Genomic DNA, 25,563 nt, shown 5'->3' with positions numbered 1-25,563 from the left:
GGTCCCAGCTCCCTCTCTTTATTATTTTCACCCCCATTCTAATTTTGTGAAATACTTCCCCCCCCACGCCCACGCAATTTTTTTTGTACTGGGGATGGAACCCAGAGTCTCTGACATTCAATACATCCTAGGCAAAAGCTGTTCCTTGATCTATATCCCAACCTTTTTCTGAACTCTTAGTCACTGTATTACATATATTATAACTCTTTACTCCTGGACATTTCCCTATGTATTATTTCCATATTACGGATAAGGATATATTCAAATATCCCCTACTTAATAATTTAACACAGATAAAATACTCTTATCTAATCTGTCATCCATATTTTCATTTAACTTACCCCACCAATGTCTTCCTACGCATTTTCCTCCTCGTACTGGGATCAGATATGTCCTTAGTTCACATTGACTTCTTCTCCAATCAGGAATGTTTTCACGATGTTGTTTTTTTAATGCTACTAATGTTTTAAATAGTATTTTAAAGAATATCATTTATGAATTTTATTTATTTATTACTGTGTGCATATGCCTGTGCATGAATGCCCTGGTATATGTGTGGCGCTCAGAGGACAATTTTAGGGAATCGGTTCACTCCCAGGACTGAACTGACTCCTTGGGTTTGGCAGTGAAGTGCCTTTACCCTCTGAACCATCTTCTTGGCCCTCATTTGTGTGTGTGTGTGTGTGTGTGTGTGTGTATATATATATTTAATTTATTAAAGATTTCTGTCTCTTCCCCACCTCCGTCTCCCCTTTCCCTCCCCCTCCCCCAATCAAGTCCCCCTCNAGTCCCCCTCCCTCGTCAGCCCAAAGAGCAATCAGGGTTCTCTGCCCTGTGGGAAGTCCAAGGACCACCCTCCTCCATCCAGGTCTAGTAAGGTGAGCATCCAAACTGCCTAGGCTCCCACAAAGCCAATACGTGCAGTAGGCTCAAAAACCCATTGCCATTGTTCTTGAGGTCTCAGTAGCCCTCATTGTCCGCTATGTTCAGTGAGACCGGTTTTAACCCAGGCTTTTTCAGACCCAGGCCAGCTGGCCTTGGTGAGTTCCCGATAGGACATCCCCATTGTCTCAGTGTGTGGGTGCACCCTCGCGGTCCTGAGTTCCTTGCTCGTGCTCGCTCTCCTTCTGCTCCTGATTTGGACCTTGAGATTTCAGTCCGGTGCTCCAATGTGGGTCTCTGACTCTGTCTCCTTTCAGAAGGTCCTGGATAGAGGTTCTTCATTTGTATATTTTTAATGGGATCTCCTTGGTTCAGGTTCGCCTTATAGCTTCTCGTGATGGGATTTAGGTTATTCCTTATATAGTATGCAGATGAAGTGTGTCTCTCAGGGCGTTGCATCTGTACCTAGTAGCCATCCTACAGATTTGCAGATTTTAAATCTAGCTAGAAGTTCATTTTCCAATGAACTTTTTGCCATGGTTGTGATAAGCCCGTTTCCAATCCCCCTTCCTCACCCAGGGCATCATTGATCCCCTTCACTTATTCTCAACCTGCACATCGAGTGTGTTAATTCTTTATGGGGGGGGGTAGGGAGGGAGGGTGAGAGGGAGCGATTTTTGGAGACAGTTGGGACTCTACAGTCTGAGAATGTAATGCAGAACCCATTCTGTTTCTTCCCTTGTATGAGTCAAAAACTACTACTCTCCCTCCACACATAGGAACACATGTCTGCATTTATCTTCCTTTCCTTCCCATTATCCAAACACAGCGTAGGAAGGGAGGTTTCAGTGCCCCTACCACCTTTCATCAGGTATGTACCCTGGGTAGCTCCATTGCCAGGGTCTATAAATCAAGATTCAGAACATCTGATTCAGTTCACAGCACTGGCGTGGAAGACGTCCAGGAAGAAGCTGGCCTCCCTAGGTGGCCTTGGGCATGACTCCACCCCATCCTCCCCAGCCATTGCTCACTGCCTGTAGAGGAAGACAGGAGACTCGGGGAACAGGGGTCCTGCTGGGAGGCAGGTGGAGCAGCCTCCGTAGCACACTTGCTGGCTCTTCTGCCAGCACCAGCTAACAGCTCCTCGTGCACCCCTCAGAGATAATTAAGCATTATTATCCCCATTGGCAGGTGGAGACAGTAAGATGGAGCGGTTAAGTGACTTGGTTATAACTGCTGGTTTGTTTGAGGGAGAAGCCATGCCAAGAAGGGGCTGCTGCTCAGGAGGCCAGAATAAGCTGTCTAGTGTGAACGATTGTTTCTGATCAGCTTTTGGGGTAGAAATAAAAAAAGGAGATTCGAGGCATGGTTCGTGGACGTTGGTAAGGCGTCAGAAAATGCAATGCAAATAAAAATAGATCTACTTTTCCTGTCAATGTAAGTTATTATCAGCCCACCTCAGTTGCTTATATCCCATGAATAGGAGGGAAAATACTAGAGGCCATAGTTACCTTGGTAAGGCCAGCAGATCAGACCCTACAGTTTTCGGCAAGGCTGGGCAGAAGTCTCTAGGATGTAGAGCAGAGGCCGGTCTGTATCTTAGATCCCTTGTTTTTTCGAGAGCAGTGGTTCTCAATCTTCCTAATGCTGCGACCCTTTAATATATAATTCCTCATGTTGTGGTGACCCCCAACCATAGAATTATTTTGTTGCTACTTTATACCTGTAATTTTAGAATTATAATGTAAATATCAGATATGAGACCCCCGGGGGGGCACAATCCCACAGGTTAAGAACCACTAGTCTAGAGGCAGAAAAGCTGCCAGCTCTTCTGCTCACAATCAGACAGAAGCCCTGCCAAGTGCAGGGCTGTAGGAGGGGCACTCCAGTGATAGACAGCAGAAAGACCCAGTGCCCTCCACGCGCAGAAGCAGAAATGGACTAGAATGGGAGGGGGTGACGGGTGTTGTCGGGGAAACACAGATCTGGAGGTAGGAGGATGTAGCTAGAGCTCCCAAGAAGCTGTGGACAAGTTGAGGTTTGGAGGTGCAGCAAATGGTCTGTCTGCAGATAGTGAGGGGCTGTGGCTGCTTCCCGGGGGCTGGAGCAGGGAGCAAACGGATTAGTTGAGCTCCAGGAGGAAGCTCAGTCCCTGCCGGTTCTGAGAAGCAGCGATGACGGTGGCTATGACTTCCGGTGCGGTGAGCGGGGAAACCTCTTTTCAACCTTGCCTGTTCCCTGCTTCCTGATCCTCCACGCCAGCCTGCCATCTAAAGGGCCTAGAGGCTCATGGTCCCTGACCACTAAATGAGGGTGTTTGGTTTTCATAGCAGGGGAATCCAGACCTGCTTACTAGATCCCTGACGGATGTCTAGATCCCCCGCTGGGTTATCAGTAAACGTTCTATCTGTGAAGGCAAAGCTCAGAGAATCTAGAGCCCTTTCATCCCGTTGACCCAAGATGGCCCTTCAGAATCACTGACAGCAGGGCCCAGCTTTAGGGTCCCATGCAGAAGAGCACCTGCCTACATCACCGTCCCTGAGCCCACATTGCGGGCTTCCCTGGACGGTGCCCTCTTTCAGGGCAGAAGCCATGTTTCTTCCTTCTGTTCTACTGATCCAGGCCAGCAGGAAGGCAGTAGTAACCTATGTGCTTGTCAAATGAATGGCGGCAGCTTTGGACCCATTTACCCCTCATCTCTCCATTCTTTATTTTTAATTGTAAACTCAAGAAGTGCTGAATGATGGGAGATAATAATGATCGAGCAGCGGGGGCAGTTTTGGGGGTGGGTAATAAAAGCCAGCTGTTTTCCTGTCACTGGGCTGCAGAGAAATGGCTTCTGTTTCATCTGTTTCGTTCGGAACTGGGATTTTTTTCCCCCAGTCGGAAACGTCACCAAGTGGCCTTTCTGTTCTTCACACATGAAATACACACTATCACTCGCATATTTTTAGTTAATTTATGTCCAAATAGGCCTTTCTCTAGCTGCTGGGAAATGATGTTTGGGCTGCAATTACCTTTTGCTGCATCTTGCAGAAGGGCTTCGGCACGCACAAAGCTCAGGGGAGAGGCAGCCGGGAGCCCACCGACTGTAAATCTTTTCATTTGTAGTTATTCAAATCACATATTTTATTACTTGTATGAAATACATTGTGTCATTCATTTTGCAGGCGCAGCTAATGCTTCAAGAAAAGCTTTGAAAAACATTCTGTTTAGAAACAATTTCTTCTGCAGTCACCAAGGCCGGGTGTCTTTTTCTGGATTGTCTTTTCTCCCAGCCTTCTCTTTGGCTGCTTGTGTGTGTTATTTGCAAGACAAATGAGAACACCCTCCCAGAAGCTCGCCTGTCCCAGCAGCCAGCCCCCAGCTCATTGAGTCCTTCTTCTCTGTGTGTTGCATTATAATCCTTAGCAGGGAAATAAACTACAGTGTCTCTAACAAGAGCCTGACTTCTAGAATGAAGGTGGCAGCGCGGCCAGATGAGCGCCCTCGAAGGTGGAGAGACCTTTCCCCTGCAAATTCCGGCCATCCTAGGGAAGCCCCTCTTTGTTACTTAGGTTCAGTTGCAATTCAACAGCCAGGAGGCGCTGTTTCCACTGGCTGTTAGGAGCTGGGAGGGAGCAGAGGCCTTTAAGCAGAAACTTCCTGTCCTCGACTGATTCTTGTCTTATCTAGGGGGAAAAAAAATCACTTGACTTGTTAGGCTGAGGAAAATGGATTGGTGTGCTTGCCGGTGCCTTTGAAACTGGCAATTCATTCTGAAATATTCTACTTATTTAGCCCTTAGGCTCTCTTCAGAGCTTTTGGGCCAGAGTAGCAGACTCAGGAACAGAAGGGGGGTGTGCCACATAGATGTGCTCTGGAGACAGGACCCATCTGCGCCCCGACTTGTCGACACAGGTCTGCACAGAGCTGTTTTCATGGGTGGCTGCCACGTCCAGGCTGGTCATCTCCAGTCAGGATGGTCACTGCCCCAAGGGGTGTGTTCAATCTGCCCACTCTAGAGGGACTCTCGACATGCAAGGCAAGTTTGCCCTCTGTCCCTTTTTCAGCATCTTAAGACCATGTGAGAGTTAGTGCAGTATTAGCAAAGGCATGCCATGCATGCATAGCCACCTGTCCCCATGCCCACTACAGACATTGCTAACCAAGGCTGACACCCCCTTCTGCGGTCTCAGAGGCAACTTATGTCTACATAGAAGAACCACCTACCAGTGATTCTTTTCTAATTCAGATTCCTGTTAAACCTCCCAATCCTTGGACATCATTCCCAGAAATTCTACCCAAGGAAGATACCTGGGATTAACTGTCCTAGTTTATAAAGATGATAAAGACTTCCCCTGAGCGGTTACAGTGGGCAGACAAACTTGAGAAGTACTGGGCTAGGCCACCTGGGCATGGAGAGGCGTGTTGGCTTTGCCTTCAGTGTTGGGTGTGTCTAGCATGGCCCTCTTGGCTGAAGTTGCCACTAGGTTTGGGGATTCCGCTGCATGCTAGAGAAGAGCCCTCCATGGTGTGGACCGTGGCTGGGTCTGATAAACATCTGTGAGTAGATATTGCTGGGGCCCAAGATTAATTAAGCTTTGGTATGAAGTATCAGCAGAACCCTCCCTCATTCCCGAGTCCCACCACTCTCTAATGGCAGTGTCTTGTCAGAGCTGAACTACAGCTGTGTGTAGTTCAGGCAAGGGCTCTCTGCAGTGGCTGTAAGGAAGGAGAATTTCAATAAGTAGACTTTAAATCACAGGATTTCAGTGTCTCAACTGTGCAGTCTGCAAGGCCAAGGTTCCCATTTAGTCAGGGCCAAGCTCCATCTGAAGGCCACAGAGAGGAATCTCCTCCCCTCTCATTCTGCCTGTCCCTTACGTAGTCATCCGCATCTCTGCCTCCTCCGTCTTCAAGGGTGACCACCCCTTTGTGCTGCCATACATGAGCATGACCTTCCTATAAAGAAGCCAGCTTTACATTTAGGGACAGTTTCAATGCGGGTGACCTCATCTTAACTTGGCTATATCCCCTGGACCCTAATGTCACAATGACTAGTTAGGGGGTGGACATATCTTCTTGTGGGTGACATGATCCAACTCATAACTCTTAGTAGGTCCTTGTTTAATGATAACAATAACATGTTTCCTGGGTTATACGCCTGGCCCCTTAAAATTCCCACATATTTTCTATGCTATAAACCGTCTGGGGCCATGCACTTATGAAATTCAGATTCACTGTGTGACATTCTTGTCATATACCTATCACTCCCAAACCCTAAGAACGGTCTGCGCACTGATCCCAGTACTCTGTGAACAAGCCTATGACCACCATGGTCGATATTCATTAGTGCCTGGATTCCTCCACAGTCCCAAAGAGACCGTGTTTCACAGAATATGGTGGAGAAGCAGGGCGGTGGTGGCGCACGCCTTTAATCCCAGCACTTGGGAGGCAGAGGCAGGCGGATCTCTGTGAGTTCGAAACCAGCCTGGTCTACAAGAGCTAGTTCCAGGATAGGCTCCAAAACCACAGAGAACCCCTGTCTCGAAAAAACAAAACAAAAAAAAATATGGCGGAGAGAGATATGCTGACCATGCCGGTCACCCAGAAACTTCTCGAAGATGAGGATTCATTGGAGGATGAGCCCTGAGACCAGAGTGGGGGCCTAGGAAACTCCCAATAGGCTGGATTAGAGACAAAGGGTGTGTACTGTCCTTATCCTCATTGTGACAAGACAATGTACTGACTGGGTGGCCACAGGAATAAGCTTTGCTTCTTGAGGTAGAAGTTGAGTCTTATTACTATCATGTCCCCAGTGTAGGATATGGGACAGAGTGGGTACTGTATAAATGCCTGTCTCGTGGGACCTAATTGGAGGAAGTTAGCCACTGGAAGTTGTTCCTTATCCTGGCCCCTTCCTGTGTGCCTCCTGCTCTGTTTCCTGCCTGCCATGAAGTGGCTGTTCTCTCGGCTTCTACTCACCATCAGAGATCAACAGCTCTATAGCTCTGAGCCAGAATAAACAATCCCTCTGGGAACTTGTATCTCTCGGGTATTTGGTCACAGCAAAGAGGAACAGGACTATTATATCATTGTCTGCAGAGCACAGACCTGCGCTCTCAGCATCCCTGGGGAAGCGAGTCAGGGTACTGTGCAAAGGCTGGTCCAGAGTCAAGTGTCTCTGTAGTCTTTCTCTGTCCACAGGATGCTGATTTCTTTCTAGTGAACCTATCCATTTTTCAGCACAACAAGAATTCTTTTGTGTTACCCACCATCCAATAGAGGAAGTTACAGTTCATCTGTGCCCCTTTCTGAATGCCTACAGTGGAGAGTAAGGGACCCTGGCAACACTTTGCAGACATGTGGATGCACTGGCCTGGGCTTCTGGTCCAGATTTCCTCTTCTAGCAGTAAGACCTTCCTGGCTTGTGCAAGCCCCACCTGCTGCAGGGTTGTCCACCTCCTTTCTCTTTGGTCCCCTCATGGGGCTGGTCAGCATCCTCTGACCTAATAGATTTCCTGTCACATAATTGGAGACAAGTTAAGTAATCATAACCATCACTGTAATTACCGATGAGCATCAGAAATCAATGTCGCCTGTGCGGTGTTTTAAAAAATAGAAGGGAAGTACAAGATCTTCAGGAGGGCAGGCACCCATGGCATGCTTCCCTAACTTCATGTTTCCCTTTGTTTTGCCTCAGAGGTCAGTGCATCCCTGGTTTTTCAGCCAAGGAGAAGCGCTAGCCATGACAAGCTGCCACTTACTTGTCCAGGGTGGCTCTTCTGGAAGGCCCAGGCACCTGCTGAGAAGGAGGGAGCTGTGGTGACAGGCCAAACTCCATGTTCAGTGAAGCCCAACAGTGCAAGGTGGCAGGAGGGCTCGAGGCTCCCCGCCAGTGGGCCTGGCACTGCCACTTTACATGCAAGAGGGAGCAACTCAACAGCTGTCGCGGAGGGCCCCTGGGGTCTGCTCCAGATTTGGCAGAGGAGGACACTTCCAGACTCCCAAACCATCTCTTTGAAATTCAGAACTACTCTTGCATCCCTCACTCCTCCCCAGCAAACACACACAAAAGATAAGCCCCTCCCCCGTGGACAAGATAAGCAAGCCCAAGTCCCCATTTACTTATGGACTCTCTCTACCTAGTCTTTCTCTCAGTCTTGCACTCTCTCTCAGTCTCTCTCTCTCTCTCTCTCTCTCTCTCTCTCTCTTACACACACACACACACACACAAACAGTCATTTCTCTCTGTCTCTCTCTCTCACACACATACACACACACACACACACACACACACACTCACATACACTTCCCGCTCTCTCTTACCACACTTAACTCAGGTGTTGTCTACAGTATGTGGTGATGCAGGGTCTATTATTGGCCTAGAGCTCACCAAGTAGGCTAGACTGGCCAGCCATGAGCCCCAGGCATATGCCAGTCTCCAGTATTGCTTTTACAAGCACCCACTACGACACCTGGCCTTTCTTCTTTATATTGGTTCTGGGGAACAAACTTGGGTTCTTGTGGTTGTAAGAGAAGCACTTTACTGCCCAACCTATTGCCCTGACCCAACCCAAGTATTTTGGAAAAGCAAGCCCACTTTTTCTTTGGAGAAGCCCAGGCTATCTCATGATGTTGCAATGGTCCCTTCCCTCATGGGCAACACAGAACAAGGGTCTCTGAGCTACCACCTGCTGACGTTTTTATGTTTGGCAGTTATTTGTTCATCCGATGAATTTTCTACTTCTCTTCCCAGTCGTGGGTACCATATTGGTAAAGCCAGTAAATACATTCATGTTCTGGGGATGGTGAGGACAGAGCATCCCTTGCAGGGCAGCCTAAACCCATCCTCGAGACGTTTGTCATGTTTCTGGCATTTGAGCTGAAGACATCTCCCACCACAAAAGCCTGCCAGAATCCCCAGGGGAAATCAGGAGTATCTTCCTTGAAGAGCATGGGCCATGTGCTTGGGGAGGTCCAGGCCAGGCGGCCTTTCTTCCTCCCAGCCCTGGAGAGGAAACAGAGAAAAATCCATTTTGCTGTCCACTGTTTCTTCTCCCCCTCGCCTGTAGATTAACCATTTAAACACCTTTGAGGCATTTCTGCCAAACTCTACCATAGATTTTGGTGATTCAAATGGATTGCAAGAGTGCCCAGTATAAAAGTTAGCTCCTACAGAAGAAGCATGAGCCCTGAGAGGAAAGAAAGTGGGCTCTGTTGCTCCCTGGTGTAGCCTGCCCTTGCCTGATTCCCTTAGTTTCAGGGACAACCGAGCCATTCACTGCCCAGACACAGAACGGTGAGATACTGGTGTTTGGGATGATGAGTAGAGAAAGAGGATCACATTGTCCTAGGAAAGGATGTGTTTGGGTGACAGCTTGACGTAGCTCACATTAACACAAAGTCAGTTGGTGTGTGTGCAGGACAAGCCATACTTAGCGCTTTCTGTCCCACCCCCACCGCCCTCTGCTTCCTTCTAAGGACTCTCTGGCCTTGGCTAGGCCAGATTGCTTGAGTCCTTTCCTGCTGTAGGTCTGGATTCCCCATCCACAGCAAGTCTGTCTGGTCAGTCAATAACTTGCTCTCTAGTGAAAATACCAGCTAACACACAGGCAGTGTGGCATCAGACCTATAGGAAGAGCAGTTGTTTATGACACATAAGGGCCAAACTCTACAGATGCTCATGACCAGGTGCCCAGAGAGGTTGGCTATTTGGCCTGGCCCCATAGGCAGAAAAAGCCAGTACTGGTGTCCAAACAGGTACCCCAGTTTTCAGAACCCCCTACAGCTAACCTCCATCCTTACCCTCCTCCTTTTTCAATTGCATTAAATACATTTTGAGTTTCTGGTCTGCCTCCCCACTATCTGTGCACCATGATGAAGTTTGTATACTCTCCAGGAAGCTACTCTCTGAGACCCCAGGTCTTCCTCAAAGAGGGCCCATAAAGAGCAGTTGCTGTTTGCTCATGTGCTGGCTAAGTGATGTTTTGCAAAGACAGATTTCAGCTCTTAGGGTTAGCAGTGCTAATCAGGTCTAGAGGCGAGCTAAGAGCTAAAGACAAAACCAGTTAGACACATCCAGCATAGTTCTCAGGACAAGAAAAGAGGTAACACAAACAAACAAACAGGTCAGCCCTTTGAGAACGGGATCTCTTATCTCCCAGATCCCGACCTCTGCTGAAGAACTGCTGGGGTGACCAGCAAACAGACAGACCAGGACCCCTCACACCCAGTGCAGCCCAGGGCTGTAAGCAGGACATGGAACTAGAAAAACCTTCCCTCTGGGATCGAGCACAATGTGAATAGGGGCAGAGGTACAGCTCGGGGGACTTTTCGGTAGGAGGGTCCCCAGAGCTTATGCCCCAGCTCTCCTTTAGGTTCATTTTGTTTCCTCTTGATTCAAGTCTGTGATGTTTACACTGACATGAGACCATGACAACCATTGGGTAGCCAATCTGATGTGGTGCTAGTGAGTTTAGAATGGTTGTACTCTCTCCTCCGACCACCTTACCCAGCACTAATGGTAGAATCAGTGCAGGGTATCAGGGTGGGGTGATGGAATCTCATCGTTGCCATCCCCTTCATGTGTGGAGTGCCCATGGGGCTAGTAAAGGCCCCATTGGTCTCCCAAAGCTCCTCTAAGTAGACCTACCTCAATGTTGCTTGTTTATCAGTCACGGAGTTTCTTAGCTACCCCGATTCACAGGCTGAAACAATGGTATGGTATGGAGTAAGATGTGTGCCTTTTTTTTTTTTGTTTTACTTATTTGGACCAACTTTGGTTTCTCCTTCTTTAGGGAGGAAAGATCCCCGTGAGATGGACAGCTCCAGAGGCTATTGCCTACCGCAAGTTTACATCAGCCAGCGATGTCTGGAGCTATGGGATTGTCATGTGGGAAGTCATGTCATTTGGAGAGAGACCCTACTGGGATATGTCCAATCAAGATGTAAGTATCAGCCACATCTAACTGTCATAAACACTCATCCATGTAGACCTCATGCTGTGAGTGCCAAGATTTCCATGTTTCTGCAACTTTTACCCTCAGCTTAAAGAGAAGCAGTGTAAGGAGCCCTTCTTCCCTGAGAACCCAGTCTTGTTTGGCCTGTGCTAATATCAGCAAAGAAGATCCTGAGAAAGAGTCCCAAGGTGGCCAACTTCAGGCTGTAGACATAGGACCCCTGTCTGTGGGGAGGCTATCAACCTCCCTCCAGGCTGCACTCCACAGAGAGGATGAGAATGGAAGGAAGAAGCCACTAAAGATGCTCTAAGTAGACACATTTGGGTGATGTTCTTTCAAATGGGAAATTTGCTTCCTAGTAAAGAACAATGAAAATTTTGAAGGTACTTGGGTCTGATAAGATTCCAATCAAAAGTCTTGCCTGGATTTTAATGCCACCTTTGACCTGAGATATTTCCTCCCATATCACTCACCCCTTTTCTGTGTTTCAAATGCCCAGTCTCTGCATGGTGCCCAGAAACTTGCAACTTGCAAAGCCTGCATGTGTGTCTCCTGTTTTCCCTTCCCATCTTCATGGGGACAGTTCTTTTCTTTCCAAGGTTCTAGACTGGAGGGGACAGGGCTGTCCCCAGTATAGATCCAATTCCTTCGGCTCCTACAGTCACACTGTAAGCACGCCTATGCCTTGGTGGCCTCTGAAGCACTTTTCATCTTGTAAAAGCTGCCCCCAGACAGTCTTTATGGGTTTTCTCAGAAGACAGAGAAAGATGGTAATTTCCCAGCAAAATTATAGAAAAGGACCTAGGGTGATTGTGGAATGGTATTTGGTGCTGGTGTGTGCAGAGTCCTTCAGTTCAGAGCCGACGAAATAATGACGTCCTTAACCGGGTCCTGATGCCAACCGTGTGGCGTCTAGGTCCTCTATTATCTGTGATTAGCCACGCCTCGCCTCTGTTCCTGTAGTGTGTCCAATCAGTAAGTGCCAGAGCTGACAGGCACTAGGCTGCTTTTATGAAATCGGCTGTGCACGGCTTCCATCTATACTGTCTAAGTGAAAACTGCTTGCCAGACAAAGCAGACCCATCTTGTCCCCACCCAGAGACCTTAATCCGATAAAGAACAATTCAGCTCACATAGAATGGATTACAAAACCAACAAGCGAGATTTGACACTTGAGATATTCTCAGGCAAGGCATTCACCTGTGCTGAAAATAAATGGAGGTTTCTGACATTGGGTTTCGAGAATTCCCCAATCATTCCTTCAACACAGTCAGCTCATGCTAATGGCGACCAAAACAGCACACTTGCTGATCCTCCTCTTGAAGGGTTTACAGTCCAGTGGCATATACAGAGGGTTTGGGGAGCCTTTAGGAGGAGGGAGGAAGCTTTCTGGATATTTGATGTTTGAGTAGAGACTCAGAGGGAATGTGAACATCTGCAAAACAGTCAATAATTCTCATTTTGCTGTATTTTTCCAAAATAAAGCCTCTAAGCCTTGTCCCAAGTGCAATCTGCTCCTAATGGGAACAGGAGGTGACATCATGCTCATTCAGAAAGCCCCTGGGACCTGGCCTGGGGGAGAGTCAGGAGGGGCTCCCCGAGGCTGGGCTGCAGTCACACTCATCAGAAAGCAGGGAGTTGGTGGCGGTGAAGGATTTTACAGATGACAATTGAAAAGGCTTGAAGGAAGAGAATTGCAGAGGCAAGTCGGAGTGCTGGTAATTGGGCTTCTGGAGCCCAGGAAGGTCTTTGAACATGTACAGAGAGTTTGTCAGCCAGAGAGAGCAGCTTGGAACTTGTGCTGCTTGGATCTGATTGACAGAGATAATGAGAGTGACATTGTCTGTGGAGAGGAGCTGCGGTTTCACTGAAACATCAGAGCTCAACTTAACCCACTGTGCCCTGGTTCCTCTGCTGCACTCCGCGCCTCCACTTCCCTCTTCCCAGTTCAGGGTCGAGTAGATACCGCCTGCCTCCGGCTCGCTAACAGGAAATGGGAATTCGGGCACAGCCAAGAACTCAAGTCAGAATTTGAGGGAAGGACGTCGCTCACTTTCCAGAGAGGCTACAGTCCCCTCATATAACACCAGAAAACGCTTGGGACTTCCTACAGGCTCCTGTGTCCAACCAACCTCACACCCACTATCTCTGGGCTCATGTGCACACAGCAAATCCCTCTCTGAGCTCAACATTTTGGTTTAGTCACACTAGACTGCAGACTGCATAGGAACTCAGACTAAATTGCCTAGACTGTTTCTCACATCCACCCCAACACCTCCCTCTGTCTTCCCCCTTGAAGTGCTGTCTGATCTTGCTCTAATATCCACCCTTTTGAGACAGGGTTTCTCTGTATAGCCCTAACTGTCTTGGAACTCACTCTGCTCTGTAGACCAGTCTGAGCTTGAACTCCTCATAGACCTTACCCTGCTATGAGCCAAGGAAGGGACTTAGAAGTCCTCCCAATAGATCTTCATTCCTGTTATGTAAAATATCCCGGGCCCTGGCCTTAGGCCAAGTCTTCCTATACAATCCAAATGGCTTCTTGTATTTGCCACAGTCAGACATGTGAGCTAAGTGTGTCTCCACACTACTCTCATATCTGTAAATGGGATGAGGCAGGGTGGCAGAGAATCATCCCCAAGTCCTAATAGAGGTCTAGCAATGTCTTTGATCTAATGGTACTGTAATAATAACCATGAGTTATATGCGCTACACAAATTTATAGAAGTTCTAAATCCTTAAAAAGAGAATAAAATATCCCCAGGAAAATCACCTCAACGATGAGGCCCAGCAGGTGAATGCTCCCCAAACACCAGTGGATGACCAAGGCATCTTTTTCCTCAAAGCTGGGAGTTGTGTTAGTCAGCTCTCCATTCCTGTAACAAATTACCCGAGAGAAATGATTTTACAAAAGAAAAGGTTTATTTTATTTTTATTTTAGGCATGCCATTCACAGTTGGTTGACTTCATGGCTTTGAGAACTTTACGAGATGGAATGTTAGGGTGGTGTGGCATGTAGCAGAGGAAGATGGTCATCAGCTAACAGAGTCGGGAAGCAAAAGAAAGGCGAAGAGAAGGCAGGCTGTCAATATCCCATTCGAGGGCATGTCTTCAGTGATGTATGCTTTCTCTAGCTAGGTGACACTTCCTGAAGTAACGTTATACCATCTCCCTATTGCACCATAGGCTACTGAACAAGCCTTGAACACATGGCCTTTGCAGACATATCTAAATCATAAGAAGAGTATTACAGTTTGGATGTGAAATGTCTCTCAGAGGTTCATGTGTTTTCACACTTGGTTCAAATTCTCTGCTTCCTGGTTGATACTGTGTTTCAAGCAGGTACCAAGCAACAGCTGACCTTGCTCTTTGTCATGGCTTCCTTGCCACGGTGGACCTTAGGGTCCACTCCATGAACCTGTGAGCCACAATGGTTCCTCTCTGCCTTAAGTTGCTTCTGTCCACTCTCAGCCATGAGAAATGTAGCTTGTGCAAAGTATAAAGACTTTAGAAGCATCAGTGCTTGGGTATCAACTTGGATAATTGCAACAGAATCATCTAGAAGAAATATCTGATGAAGTTCCACTTTGTAAACATGCATATGGGAAGAGAGTTCCCATGGTCATCCTCTATGGGAAAAGGTGATCAATGGGATATGGCCCCAATGTATCCCTACTATGTGCTTGATGATTTCAAACACTACCTTCCTAGACTTCCCACATGGCCACTAATGGCTCCCTACTTGCTGAGAAATTGTCCACTAAGAGGTGGTGGTATTAACACCCTCCACATGATGAGGACTTTTCTGTCAGTCATCTGTGCAGAGTTCAAACTGTTCCCCCGCACTGGGTCTTCTCGCCTTTCAAGCATCCTACTATGCAATTTATCATCCAGTGACTATCCATAGATTTCATCTAATAAGAAGTAGAACTTGCACCCAAGATTCACTGGCCAACACCTCCAACCCCGTGTCGTACTCATACCAACGTAGCCATTCTGCTCCTGACTGATCCTTCTGAGGGGCAGGAGCACCAGATGGTTTGATAGTCTCTTCCGAAGCAGGTAAGCATGCCAAACACATTGAGGAAATGACAAACAAAAGCAAAACCAGCCAAACAAACAAAAAATGACCAGGGCAATTACCAATATGGCTACATTGCTTCAGTCTAAAGCTCATGGGTGGAAGATTCGGCGCATCCGTGGATCCCATCCTCTTGATGCCCTATGTGGAGTACTTGGGTCCACAGTGAAGTGCTCCTCAAGCAGTGCTCCTCAGTGCTGTGCCTCTGAGACAGAGAGGGGGGTTGACTTGCTTGTGGGGGAAATTGCTTTATACAGCAGTGCCAGGACTTGAGAGGAACACAAATGCCTTTTGCTACCTTGCAGAGAAGACTTTGGAGCTCTCAAAGCCCATGACACTGGGAACCTGGGTTCTAGCCCCTCCTGCTGACCTCACCTAGTTTGGCCTTAGGTGATCTAGAGAAAGCAACTCTGAATGCTCAGTGAACAATTCCACCTGTCTCCACAGTGAATGGAGACACCGTGTCCCTCAGTCCGGTTGCTCGGAAGACTTTAGAAATGGCACATGTCAATGAGCCAGCTTAATAGGAACAATGCCCAGTCACTGGCTCTCGTGGATCCCTTAGCTTAGCTCTACCATGTTTCAGCCTTTGGATGCCTCAGAGGCTCCAGCTGAGTGCTGTGGCCCCAGAGAGAGATGATAGACACCTTAAAGCCAGGTATCCTATGTGTGTTAGCTGCCGCCTTTTACACACCTATGTCTCAGGCACATTGCTTCATTGCCTAGTTCTCCATTTTCTCACCGGGAAAATGGGGTCATAATGTCCTCCAAAGAGGATACAAAGGAATTTGACTGAAAACAGCTTGGAGGAGCTAAAAATTAGTCAGTCTTCAAAAGACAGTGTTCCCAGGCACGCGTCATTTTATATTACAGTGACACCGACGTGCGGTGGATGCTCATTTTTTCCCATATTAAATGGAAAAATAATACACTGATTACCTCTAATAACCTCAGGGAACATCATCTCGCACTGCATGTACCGTCTATACAAACTGTAAAAATATAAGCTGATTGAGGATGTTCACTTTTTGACCAGTTTACAAGGTCAGAAAGAAAAGAACAATCAGTTGAAATTAATCTGATTTTTTTTTTCAATGGAGGTAAAAATACCAGAAAATCACCGAACTCCAAATAATTTCCTTTGTTGTTTAAGGTGCTTCACCTGTTTAATATAAAATCAATGTACAATTATTATAGGCAATAAAATACAAATAAGCAAGATGGAAAACAGAGAGAGCATCCTGTTCCTCCTGCCCTGAAGTGACTGCAATTCACCCCACAGTGGATACTCGACCAGGTTGCAGTGCAGTTGCCGGGCCCTGTTTTGCTATGACTTTCAGTTTGTTTGTTTGTTTATGAAAGTAAGACTATGCTGTACAGTTAGACATCCCACCCTTTCACCTGATATGGTAGTGTGAGCTTATTTTCATTTCAATGACCGTATCACTGTAAAGGCTGGTGTTAGATTCCAGACTTTCTGTGGTATTGTGAATGTGCCCTCATAGAATCCTACGATTAGAACTTGGGTCGCTTATGATTTTTTTTTTCTAACACAAAAAGTGCATAGGAGGCAAAATTGACTTTCATGAGTTAAGAATTAAGATGCACGGTGTGAAAACACACACACACAAATCTGAAAAAAATGAACTGCTGAAAGGTCCTGAAAGTTTTGCAAAGTTTTTTTTTTTTTTTTCAGCAGAGCAAATGAAAACCACCCACACTGGATTAGAGGCTTGCACTCACTTTGTGGTCCCATCTTGCTTTGGGGACTGTTGTCACCGCGCTGAAAGTGTGTTTTCCATGACCTCCCATCCTTCCCATGCTGCTGGTTCAGGAGGTTCAGGGTAGCCTTGCACAGGGAGCATCTGCGGGGTCCGAGCATGGAGTGGGACCGGCAATGCTGATTCTTCTCCCTTCCTTTTCCTTCAGGACTGAAAGAATGAGGTCATCTCAGGCTTTGGGAGCATATCTATAAATAACAGTCCGCCAAGCTTCCGCATCACATCTGTCACTGCTGTTTACCTCCTGCCTTCACGAAGGCAGAGTTGAGCCCCGCACCTTCTGCCTTCTTTGTTTTGTAGATAAAGTCTTCTTATACAGCCCAGGCTAGCCCAGAACTCAGAATCCTCCTACTTCAACCTTTAAATTGCTGTAATTGCAACTGTGTATCACTATTCCTAGCTCCTATGCCTTTTCTGTGTATGTGTGTGTGTGCATGTGCACACGTTCAGGTGCATGCGTGTTTATATGCTCACACACATGTTCACACAGTAGTGCTGGTGCTCTCAGAGACTAGACACATTGAATCTCTCTGGAGCTGGAGTTCTAGAGCTACAGGCCACTGTGAGCTGCACAGTGTGGCTGCTGGAAAACAAACACACTCCTCTGCAAAACCTGTCCACACTCTTTACCACCGGCACCATCTCTCCGGTCCTACCTTCGATTCTTAAAACCGATTTAAAATTTGCATTTGTATTTGTGTATGTTTGTCTGTCTGTATGTATACCATGGGTAGGCGGTAACTGAAGGATCTAGAAAAGGGCATCAGATTCCATTGAAGTGGAGTCACAAATGGATGTGAGCTGCCTGGTGTTGGCACTGGCAACCAAGCCTGGGTCTTCTGAAGACCACAAATGCTCTTAACCAATGAACCACCTCTCCAGTTCTCTGACCTTCTTATTCTTAAACAAACACTCACAAAGACTCAATTATACCAGGCCCTATAACAGGTACAGGAGACACAAAGGGACAAAATCTTGTTTCTACTTCCTAGGTAGGGAGACCAAGAGCAGAGCAAATCACACAGTAAGAGATGAGTGGTAACCAGTGAGGGCAACTGTGCCAACTTGGCTGGAGGAGACTCCGTCTTTGCTATGTCTAGCTGGTAACACCTTTCTTGGTCACATGATTCTTGTTTGCCACAACAGGTCATCAATGCCATCGAGCAGGACTACCGACTGCCCCCTCCTATGGACTGCCCAGCTGCCCTGCACCAACTCATGCTGGACTGTTGGCAGAAGGACCGCAATAGCCGGCCCCGCTTTGCCGAGATCGTCAACACCCTGGACAAGATGATCCGGAACCCAGCTAGTCTCAAGACTGTGGCAACCATCACCGCTGTGTGAGTCTAGTGAAGCAGGGTAACACCTAGAGCTGCTATCATGGTTGTTATCATGGCCAAGGGCATGGTTGGCAGCCTTTGCTCTGTCGGGAGCAAAGTTGGATTGGCACAGACTGTCCACTAATGGAAGACATTCCCAGATTTTTGCCTTCTTTTTATCCTCCCTCCCTCCCTCAAAAATATATTTCATGTGATACCCTGAGACCCGGTCAGGTTTCTGCCATCTGTTGGCAGCCAGTGGGCTCGGCACTGGGCTCTGATATGACTGGGATGCATCATTTCTAAAGAATCTTAACTGCACTGATTGTCTAGGCCAGTGTAGCTCTTGGCTTGAAGTTTTTGCCAAAACTTAGATAAGTAAAAGCTCCAATTGCTGTGAGCCAAAAAAAAAAAAAAAAAAAAAAATACAAGGCAGATTCTTTTGATATGAATGGATGCACAAAGCAGCTGTCAGCTCCAGTGTCTGTGGTGCTTCACTTAGATACATTTGCATGAACTCATCTATTAATTTCTCTTTTCAACCAAAACATAGTAGGTGGCTACAGGCCAGTCTTTGTACGCAGCACTGGTTCTATACAACAAGTAGGATGTAGTTCTTGCCATTGTGGAGGTTAAAATAATGTAGGGCCAGCAGATATTGATCCGATGATCATAAAAAAATGTAAAATTGAGCACTTAATGGCAGACATGGCAGAGTCCTGTGCAGAGTTACCAGAGATCATGCCCCCAGTTGCAGCAAGAGCTATCTGGTGGATGCTCTTGCAGACGCCACCTGAAGGGCCAGAGTGCATGGACTGGATGGGGGGCAAAGAGCAAGTGCTTAGCCTGTGAGGAGAGTCAGAAGCTCAGGGCCAGTTGCTAAGCATGAAGTTGATGAAGCCAGTGAAGTGGGCAGAAGTAAGGGCACTCAGGGTACTTGGGGTGTATTGAGCATTATCTTCATTTTTAGGACAGTGAGCAGCTATCGAAGGGTTTGGCATATGTTACAACCAAGGAAAGAGCTTTTATGGGATCATTTCTGCATTTCACAAAGTATATCTGACTGTGGTGTGGACCTTGTAAAGGAGAGCTCCAAAGAGCACCTTAAAGAGGGCAATGCCATGCAGACTCTTGTGGCCTAGAGAGAAGTTGGATGTGAAACTGGAGGGACATCAAGATGTCTGACATCAAGATGGCTGACCTCAAAATGGCTGGTCTCAAGAAGGCTGGTTCCATTCCCAGTGTATCTGCCTTGGGTCTGTTCAGAAAAGGGTGGTCATTGCTTGGCTGTTCCATGCCATGCTTTTCAGATAGCAGGAAAAAGAAAACTATTACCTGTAGATTTAGCGAGGCTGTGCACAATCTTTTACAGGACTGCATCTTTGGATGAGGAGTCAGTCCTCCTTTTTTCAACTGAATACTGTACCAAGCTGTTTGTATTATTGACTGACCTGTGACAATTCTTAGAAGTAGAGGTCTGGCCCTTCAGCTTCAGAGGTGGTGCCAGGAGGGAAAGGTCAGTCTGGAGTGCCATCTCTCTTTAGCTATGAGCTCACCTGTTCCTCTCTATCTCTCCAGGCCTTCCCAACCCCTGCTTGACCGCTCTATCCCAGACTTCACGGCCTTTACCACCGTGGATGACTGGCTGAGTGCCATCAAAATGGTCCAGTACAGGGACAGCTTCCTTACCGCTGGCTTTACCTCCCTCCAACTGGTTACCCAGATGACATCAGAGTAAGTAAAAGAAAACCTCCATTGTCCATCCCAGAGCTAGGTGTTCGGGCCCCTTCACTGCTGTTGAAGATAGTGCGGGTCAGAGCCCCTTCTCTGTGTAGAAGCAGCCTTGTGAGGCTGTAAGATTGAGGCTGGAGATAGAGGGATACTGAGGGTGCAGGTAGAGATCTATTCTGGGCCAAGGATGAGAGTTATTCATAGTCGTAGCCATACGTCATTTGCCTAATTATCAATTCTCTTCCCCATTCAAGTTTATAAATTCAGCCCAGCAAAGAAAGCATCTAGGTGGAAGGGATGAACACAGCAGCCAGCACTTTGGACAGAGTCGCAGGCAGTGACAGCCCTGAATCAGCAACCACTGAACTGTGTGGGGCGGGGCGCCATCCTCACACTGGTACAGCCCTTGTAAACACTCACACATTTCCATTTCACACTCATTACTTACTAGTCTGCTGCTCCCACAGGAGTGTGGAGGAATACACAAAATAAAATTAGTCAAATAAGAGGAGAGCGAGACAGGTTCTTAAAGATCCACGTGGTCTATGGCTTCCCCCAGAATGCTGTGAGCGGCACCAGTCGTAGGAAATGTTAATCGGTTCTCCTTGGAAAAAAAAGGTCCCACGGTCAAATAAATTTGGGAACTGCTGCACACTTTATCATCCTCGTGGTGATTCACTGCTCATATTAGCATTATAAAGGCCGTGAGAAACCCCGAAATAAAGAAGCCCATTCCAAATTATTAAATACCATAGAACCATAGTTTTGAGGGACAGGTTTTTATGGAAGTGCAGTTTGGGCAATATTTATCTAGTGCCAATCTTTCCATCCAGCAGATTCTGAAATAGTGCGACCTATGAGGCAAGATGGGACACAAGGCTGCTTTTCCAGCTGCTTTTCCGGCTGCTGGTTCAATATGCATCTAACCTCCCTCTCCCTGACACACACTTTCCCCCTCTAAGGACCAAAAGAGGTCGCAGCTTTTGCTGCCCTCTGGAATAGTCTGGGAATCTTTAAGAAGTTCAGAAGCCTGTGCCTGGGGATGAGACTCAGCCAGCAGGGTGCTCACCTAACATACCTGAAGCCTGGATTCAACCTCCAGCTCTGTGTAAACTGGGGATGATCGCACGTGTCTGTAATCCCAGCACTTGGGAGGTAGAGACAAGGGAGCCGGAAATTCAAGGCTATCTTCATTTACTGTATCAAGTTCAAGGCCAGCCTGGGCTACAGAAGACCAAAGTACTGATGCCACCTGCAGCCTTTGATTAATTGCTATGTGGTGAGAGCAGAACGCAGGGCTTAGGGGATTTCGATGTCCCCAGGTGAATTCTGACATACAACAAAGGTTGGGAAGAAACACAGGAAGGACCAGGCTCACATTTTGCTTTTGCCTTCTGTATTCAATGAAGTTCAAATGATCTAAGCCAGGAAATCAATTCTTTCTTTTACACACACACACACACACACACACACACACACACACGCACACACACAAACCCTGAGCCCCAGTGTATACTGATGCATCAGAGTGAATTCTGGAGGCCTGGGATACACATCTGCTATGGCAGAGGACCCATCAGTCCAGCAGACAGCTGACACATGGTAACTGGTCACCTGTCATATCTTAGGCACAGTGCTGGACACTGGGGTTTTCTTATGACCAGGCCAGTTGCTGCACCTGGGAGAGGAGAGCGGAGACCCATTCCTAGCTTTACTTCAGTGCAGATGGACCCTAACTATGTGCAGCCCATGCCTGGAGTCAGGCTTTATCACTGCAAGGTTTATTCTTCTCATGAATGATGGAGTCAGGGTTTTCTCCAGGGGGTGGATTGAATGTGCATCTCCATTTGAATCCACTAAATCACAGTGTAAGCTTGATAAAGGTCCATTTTCTGGTGACCCCTAAAATAAAATAGATAAATAAAAATAAAAACAATTAAAAAGGACAGCCCTACACATTTTGAATGATTGCCAATGGGTGAGCACAAAACTCAAAGAAATGAAGTTAAAAAGAATGAGCCTTCCCACCCTGCAGAGCTCAGAGGGATGCTCCTGGTTATCAGAGGACCAAGGGGGTGGGCATTCGTGGAGTCAGGCTCACTCTACTTTGCTCCCTGTCAGCCGACTACAATTTTCTTCTTGACATATTTTCCCCTCCTCCCCTCCATAATAGAATGAGTCAAATAAAGCTGTTCCTTCAGTCTGGGGAAAGTCGCAGAAAAAAAAGGAACAAGGAGAGGATTAAAAGGAAAGTCAAACTGAAAATTAAGGGATTTAGTTCAAAGTAAAACACAGCCACACAGTACTGGAGCAATTCAGTTTGTTTCTTGAGAGATGAAAGATGGAGGAGAAAAAAAAAAAAAAGGAAATGAGCAACTCGATAAAATAGATGGTGGGGCAATTTGTGAATTCAGAATTCAAGCATGCTTCCCCAAAGTACTTGCTGTAAAAGACACGGGCAATTTGCCTATCTCAAGCAGCTGCAGCCTTAGAGAGATAGACTACAGCTTACACGGTTGGGGAGGGAGGCATAAGTGCCAAGACATTGTGGTTACAGACCCAGCCCCGGGTCTGCCAGAGTGTGAAGTATCCAAAAATGCCTGCCTGGGCCAGAGTCAGGAAGCTTGGAAGAAATAAGCAGTTGCATAGGGGAGTTTGAAAGGCCTGCAGGGGAGGCCGAGAAGCAGGCACTGCTGTATTTGAATTCTGCTTCTCTCACTGCTTGCCTGCTATGTGATAGTTAGTGCTTTACTTCTTTGGATGACACTTGTCTTGTCTGTAAATGCACGTGTAAGAATAGTGCCCGTGTCACTGGTTTGCAGAGAGACAAATGGAATGGCGTGCACTAACAAGCATGCGTTTGGCCCATCGCCTGCTCAGCAAACCTGGTTGCTGTTTAACTTACCTATCTGTGAATGCAGTTTCTTGACGACTGAGAACCGCATCCCTGCGGGTTTAGATAGGATGGTATATAGCACATAGTGTCCACTTGGGCAGCTAAGGAAAGATGCATGGGTCTCCTTGAGGTCAGACTTAAGCCACGAACTTTTCCATATAACTTCTCCCAGCTCACAGATGAACCCAATCTGAGCTTCTATCCCAGACATATTCTTTGGATTCCTACTTAGGCAGATATTCTAAAGTTATTTTAAGATCACCCTTCTTAAAAATGCATGGCATTAAAATTCAAACAGAGTGAGAGATTGGAAGCTCAGGGGGAAACATCAGAAGACCAGGCAAGCCCCATAGCTTTTCAGTCACAGTGGGTGTTCACTAATTTAGGCAGGAAGCTCCACGAAATAACCCAAGTGACATAGAGTGTGTGCTTGGAGAGTCAGCCACAGAGTAGAGGAAAATTCCAGTCCACCTGAGGGTCATGGCCACTAAGAAAGGGATGCTTCTGGATCCATGGGTGAGGAATAAGGCATAGCTCATGCAGACTGTGTGGGGAGGGGGCAGGAGGGATGCACAGAGAACATGTATTTGAGCGGGATAGTATTATAAGTGGGTGCTGGGGTCGGATAGCTCAGTCAGTAGTGTGCTTGCTGTGTGATCACGAAGACCTGAGTTTGGTCTCCAGGACCACCGTAGGAGAAGCTGGGTGAGGTGGCAGTCACTTGCAATCCTAGGACTGGGAAGGTGAGGCAGGAAGATCTCTTAGGCTCCCTGGCCAGCCATGCTGTCATAATTGGCATGCCCCAAATCAGTCAGTGAGAGACAAGCTCATAAAAACAAACACACAAAACAAGGTGGATGACAACTAAGAATAACACTCAAGGCTGGCCTCTGGCCTCCATATGCATGCACATATATGTGCACACACACCCCCACTAGAGACTCAAACACATTCACACATATACAAAGTAAAAGAAAATATATAGTCATGTTACTGCTAAATACTTGGGTTTATTTCACTTAAGATTCTGGGATGGTTAGCACATTTTTCTGGCCACTCTATTGTTAGGAGCATACATTTGGTGATAACTTTGAGCTGTGGAAAGGCTGCCCTAACTCTAACACTGACTTCTTTGCCCTTCTAGAGACCTCCTGAGAATAGGGGTCACCTTGGCAGGCCATCAGAAGAAGATTCTGAGCAGCATCCATTCAATGAGGGTCCAGATGAGCCAGTCACCATCGGTAATGGCATGAGAACACTTGCATTCCTAGGGGAGGAGAGGAAGGAAAAGGACCAGGGTCAAAGGGAAACCAGAGGTTGACCACTGTGGAATGTGCGAGGAAGATCAGCTTTTTTGGCTGGGAGACAACTTTCCATCTGTGAAGAATGAACTGGACCCATTGCTCACGGGCGATTGTCGTTTCTCCGCAGCAGAAGCACGTAGATGCCGTGGGAAACCAAACACGTAATAATAAAGATAGAAAGGTGACGTTTAACAGAAGTGAAGCCGAAACCATATGCATTGGGAACCAAGGTGAACTCAGTTCCTATCCAAGGGGGACTGGAGTTACCTGTCTTCGGGAAGAAGGGAAGGAGGTGGAGGGATGAGAAGCAAGCCTCGGCTGTTCCATCTTCTCCCTCACCAATGATGTTCTTTTCTTTTCTTCTTTTGTGCTCCTCCCTGAGAGTCCTCCCCCACATCCATTTCCCTTTGCTCATGACTCTTGTAGGGAAGCTTCTTCAAATAAAACCCAGCTCCTGAGTCTCCAGATGTCGTCTGTCAGTTGCCAAAGGACTTTGCTGACCACTACTGCATGGGGATCCAACCAATTCAATTAATGTCTTCATATTGAAGAAGAGATGTACCTTCAATTGAAAACCTTGTTTTTCTTTTGTTTGCATTTTCTGCAAAAAGGAAAAAAAAAGAAACCACAAATCGGAAAAAATAATAGAAAAACCTGTTTCCGTGTGCAAGCGCACACGTCTGTGTGTCTGCGTTATAAAACGACTGTGCTTGTTCGTGACAGATGCAAACAAGAAAAAAAGAATTGGGAAAGTTTTGGCCCTGGGAGGCCTCAGGGGGCTGGAACAAGCTGTTGGCCTGGCTTTCTGCTTGGCCCACTGGCCGCTTGGCTCAATGAGAAGAGAAAAAGAGGGGGCGGGGAACTCAAATGAAAGGAAAATTTTTAAAAAAAAAGTAGTCTCTGAAGAGTTTGCAAATTAAGACAGGAAACAGGTGAGTGGTTTGAATTGGATGCAGTGTGGGCCATTCTGGAATGATGCTGACTGAAGAGTTGTTATTGATAAGATCTGAAGAGGAGGAGAAGGTGAGGATTTCTGGAGAATGTTCTTCCACAGCCCTGGAACCAGCGATTTTAGGGACGGCAAGGGAGAGTTCTTTCTTGCCTGGCCTGTGGACTGGCTGAAGCCCTGTGACATCCGAGGAATGTTTCTGTCGTGTCCGTGTTTCTCTTTACATTCCTTCTTGTACCTCATTGTTCATTGTTTGATTCACTTTTGTAAATTTCACCTAACATTTGAATATTTTTAATTTCTCCTTTTACCTTAATCTCCTTCCTAATTTTATCTGTCTAATTAAAAAGAGCAGAAGCATGTCTGGGTTTATGTAAGATGTTGTCAGAGTGTGTGTCCCTGGACCCTGGCTTAGCTCCCACACTAAACTAAGAAGCTGATGTCCAAACTTTAGACTGCTTGCTCTTGCTATGCCTGCAAACGCGCAGCTAGGGAAGGTGTGGACTTAGCAGGAACCTTGGCTCCAAATTTAATACATATTTAAGGCGTCATGAGCCTTTTCCTCGAGGCTTAGGTAACTGATCTGGGAGTGTCCTAGTTTCGTTTCTGTTGCTGTGATAAAATACCATGGCGAAAAGCAGCCCAAGGGGGAAAAGTTTATTTGATTCACAATTCC

The 25,563-nt window shown here is 46.9% G+C and overlaps 1 protein-coding gene across 1 annotated transcript in view; it reads left to right on the top strand.

The window, feature by feature from the left end:
• Positions 1–25,063, top strand: part of Ephb1 (EPH receptor B1) — a 431,506-nt gene extending 406,443 nt beyond the window's left edge. The window contains exons 13-16 of the mRNA XM_050139404.1: positions 10,665–10,814; positions 17,835–18,028; positions 19,586–19,741; positions 23,779–25,063. Of these exons, the coding sequence (XP_049995361.1) occupies positions 10,665–10,814; positions 17,835–18,028; positions 19,586–19,741; positions 23,779–23,887 (609 nt within the window). The 3' untranslated portion in view covers positions 23,888–25,063. The remainder of the gene's footprint in view (positions 1–10,664; positions 10,815–17,834; positions 18,029–19,585; positions 19,742–23,778) is intronic.
• The last annotated feature ends 500 nt before the right edge of the window (positions 25,064–25,563 follow it).

The sequence above is a fragment of the Alexandromys fortis genome, unplaced genomic scaffold, assembly GCF_014885135.2.
Source record: "Alexandromys fortis isolate MF-2015 unplaced genomic scaffold, M_Fortis_MF-2015_v1.1 scaffold_36, whole genome shotgun sequence".
Classification (NCBI taxonomy): Eukaryota; Metazoa; Chordata; class Mammalia; order Rodentia; family Cricetidae; genus Alexandromys; species Alexandromys fortis.
This window is presented reverse-complemented; position numbering and strand designations above follow the sequence as displayed.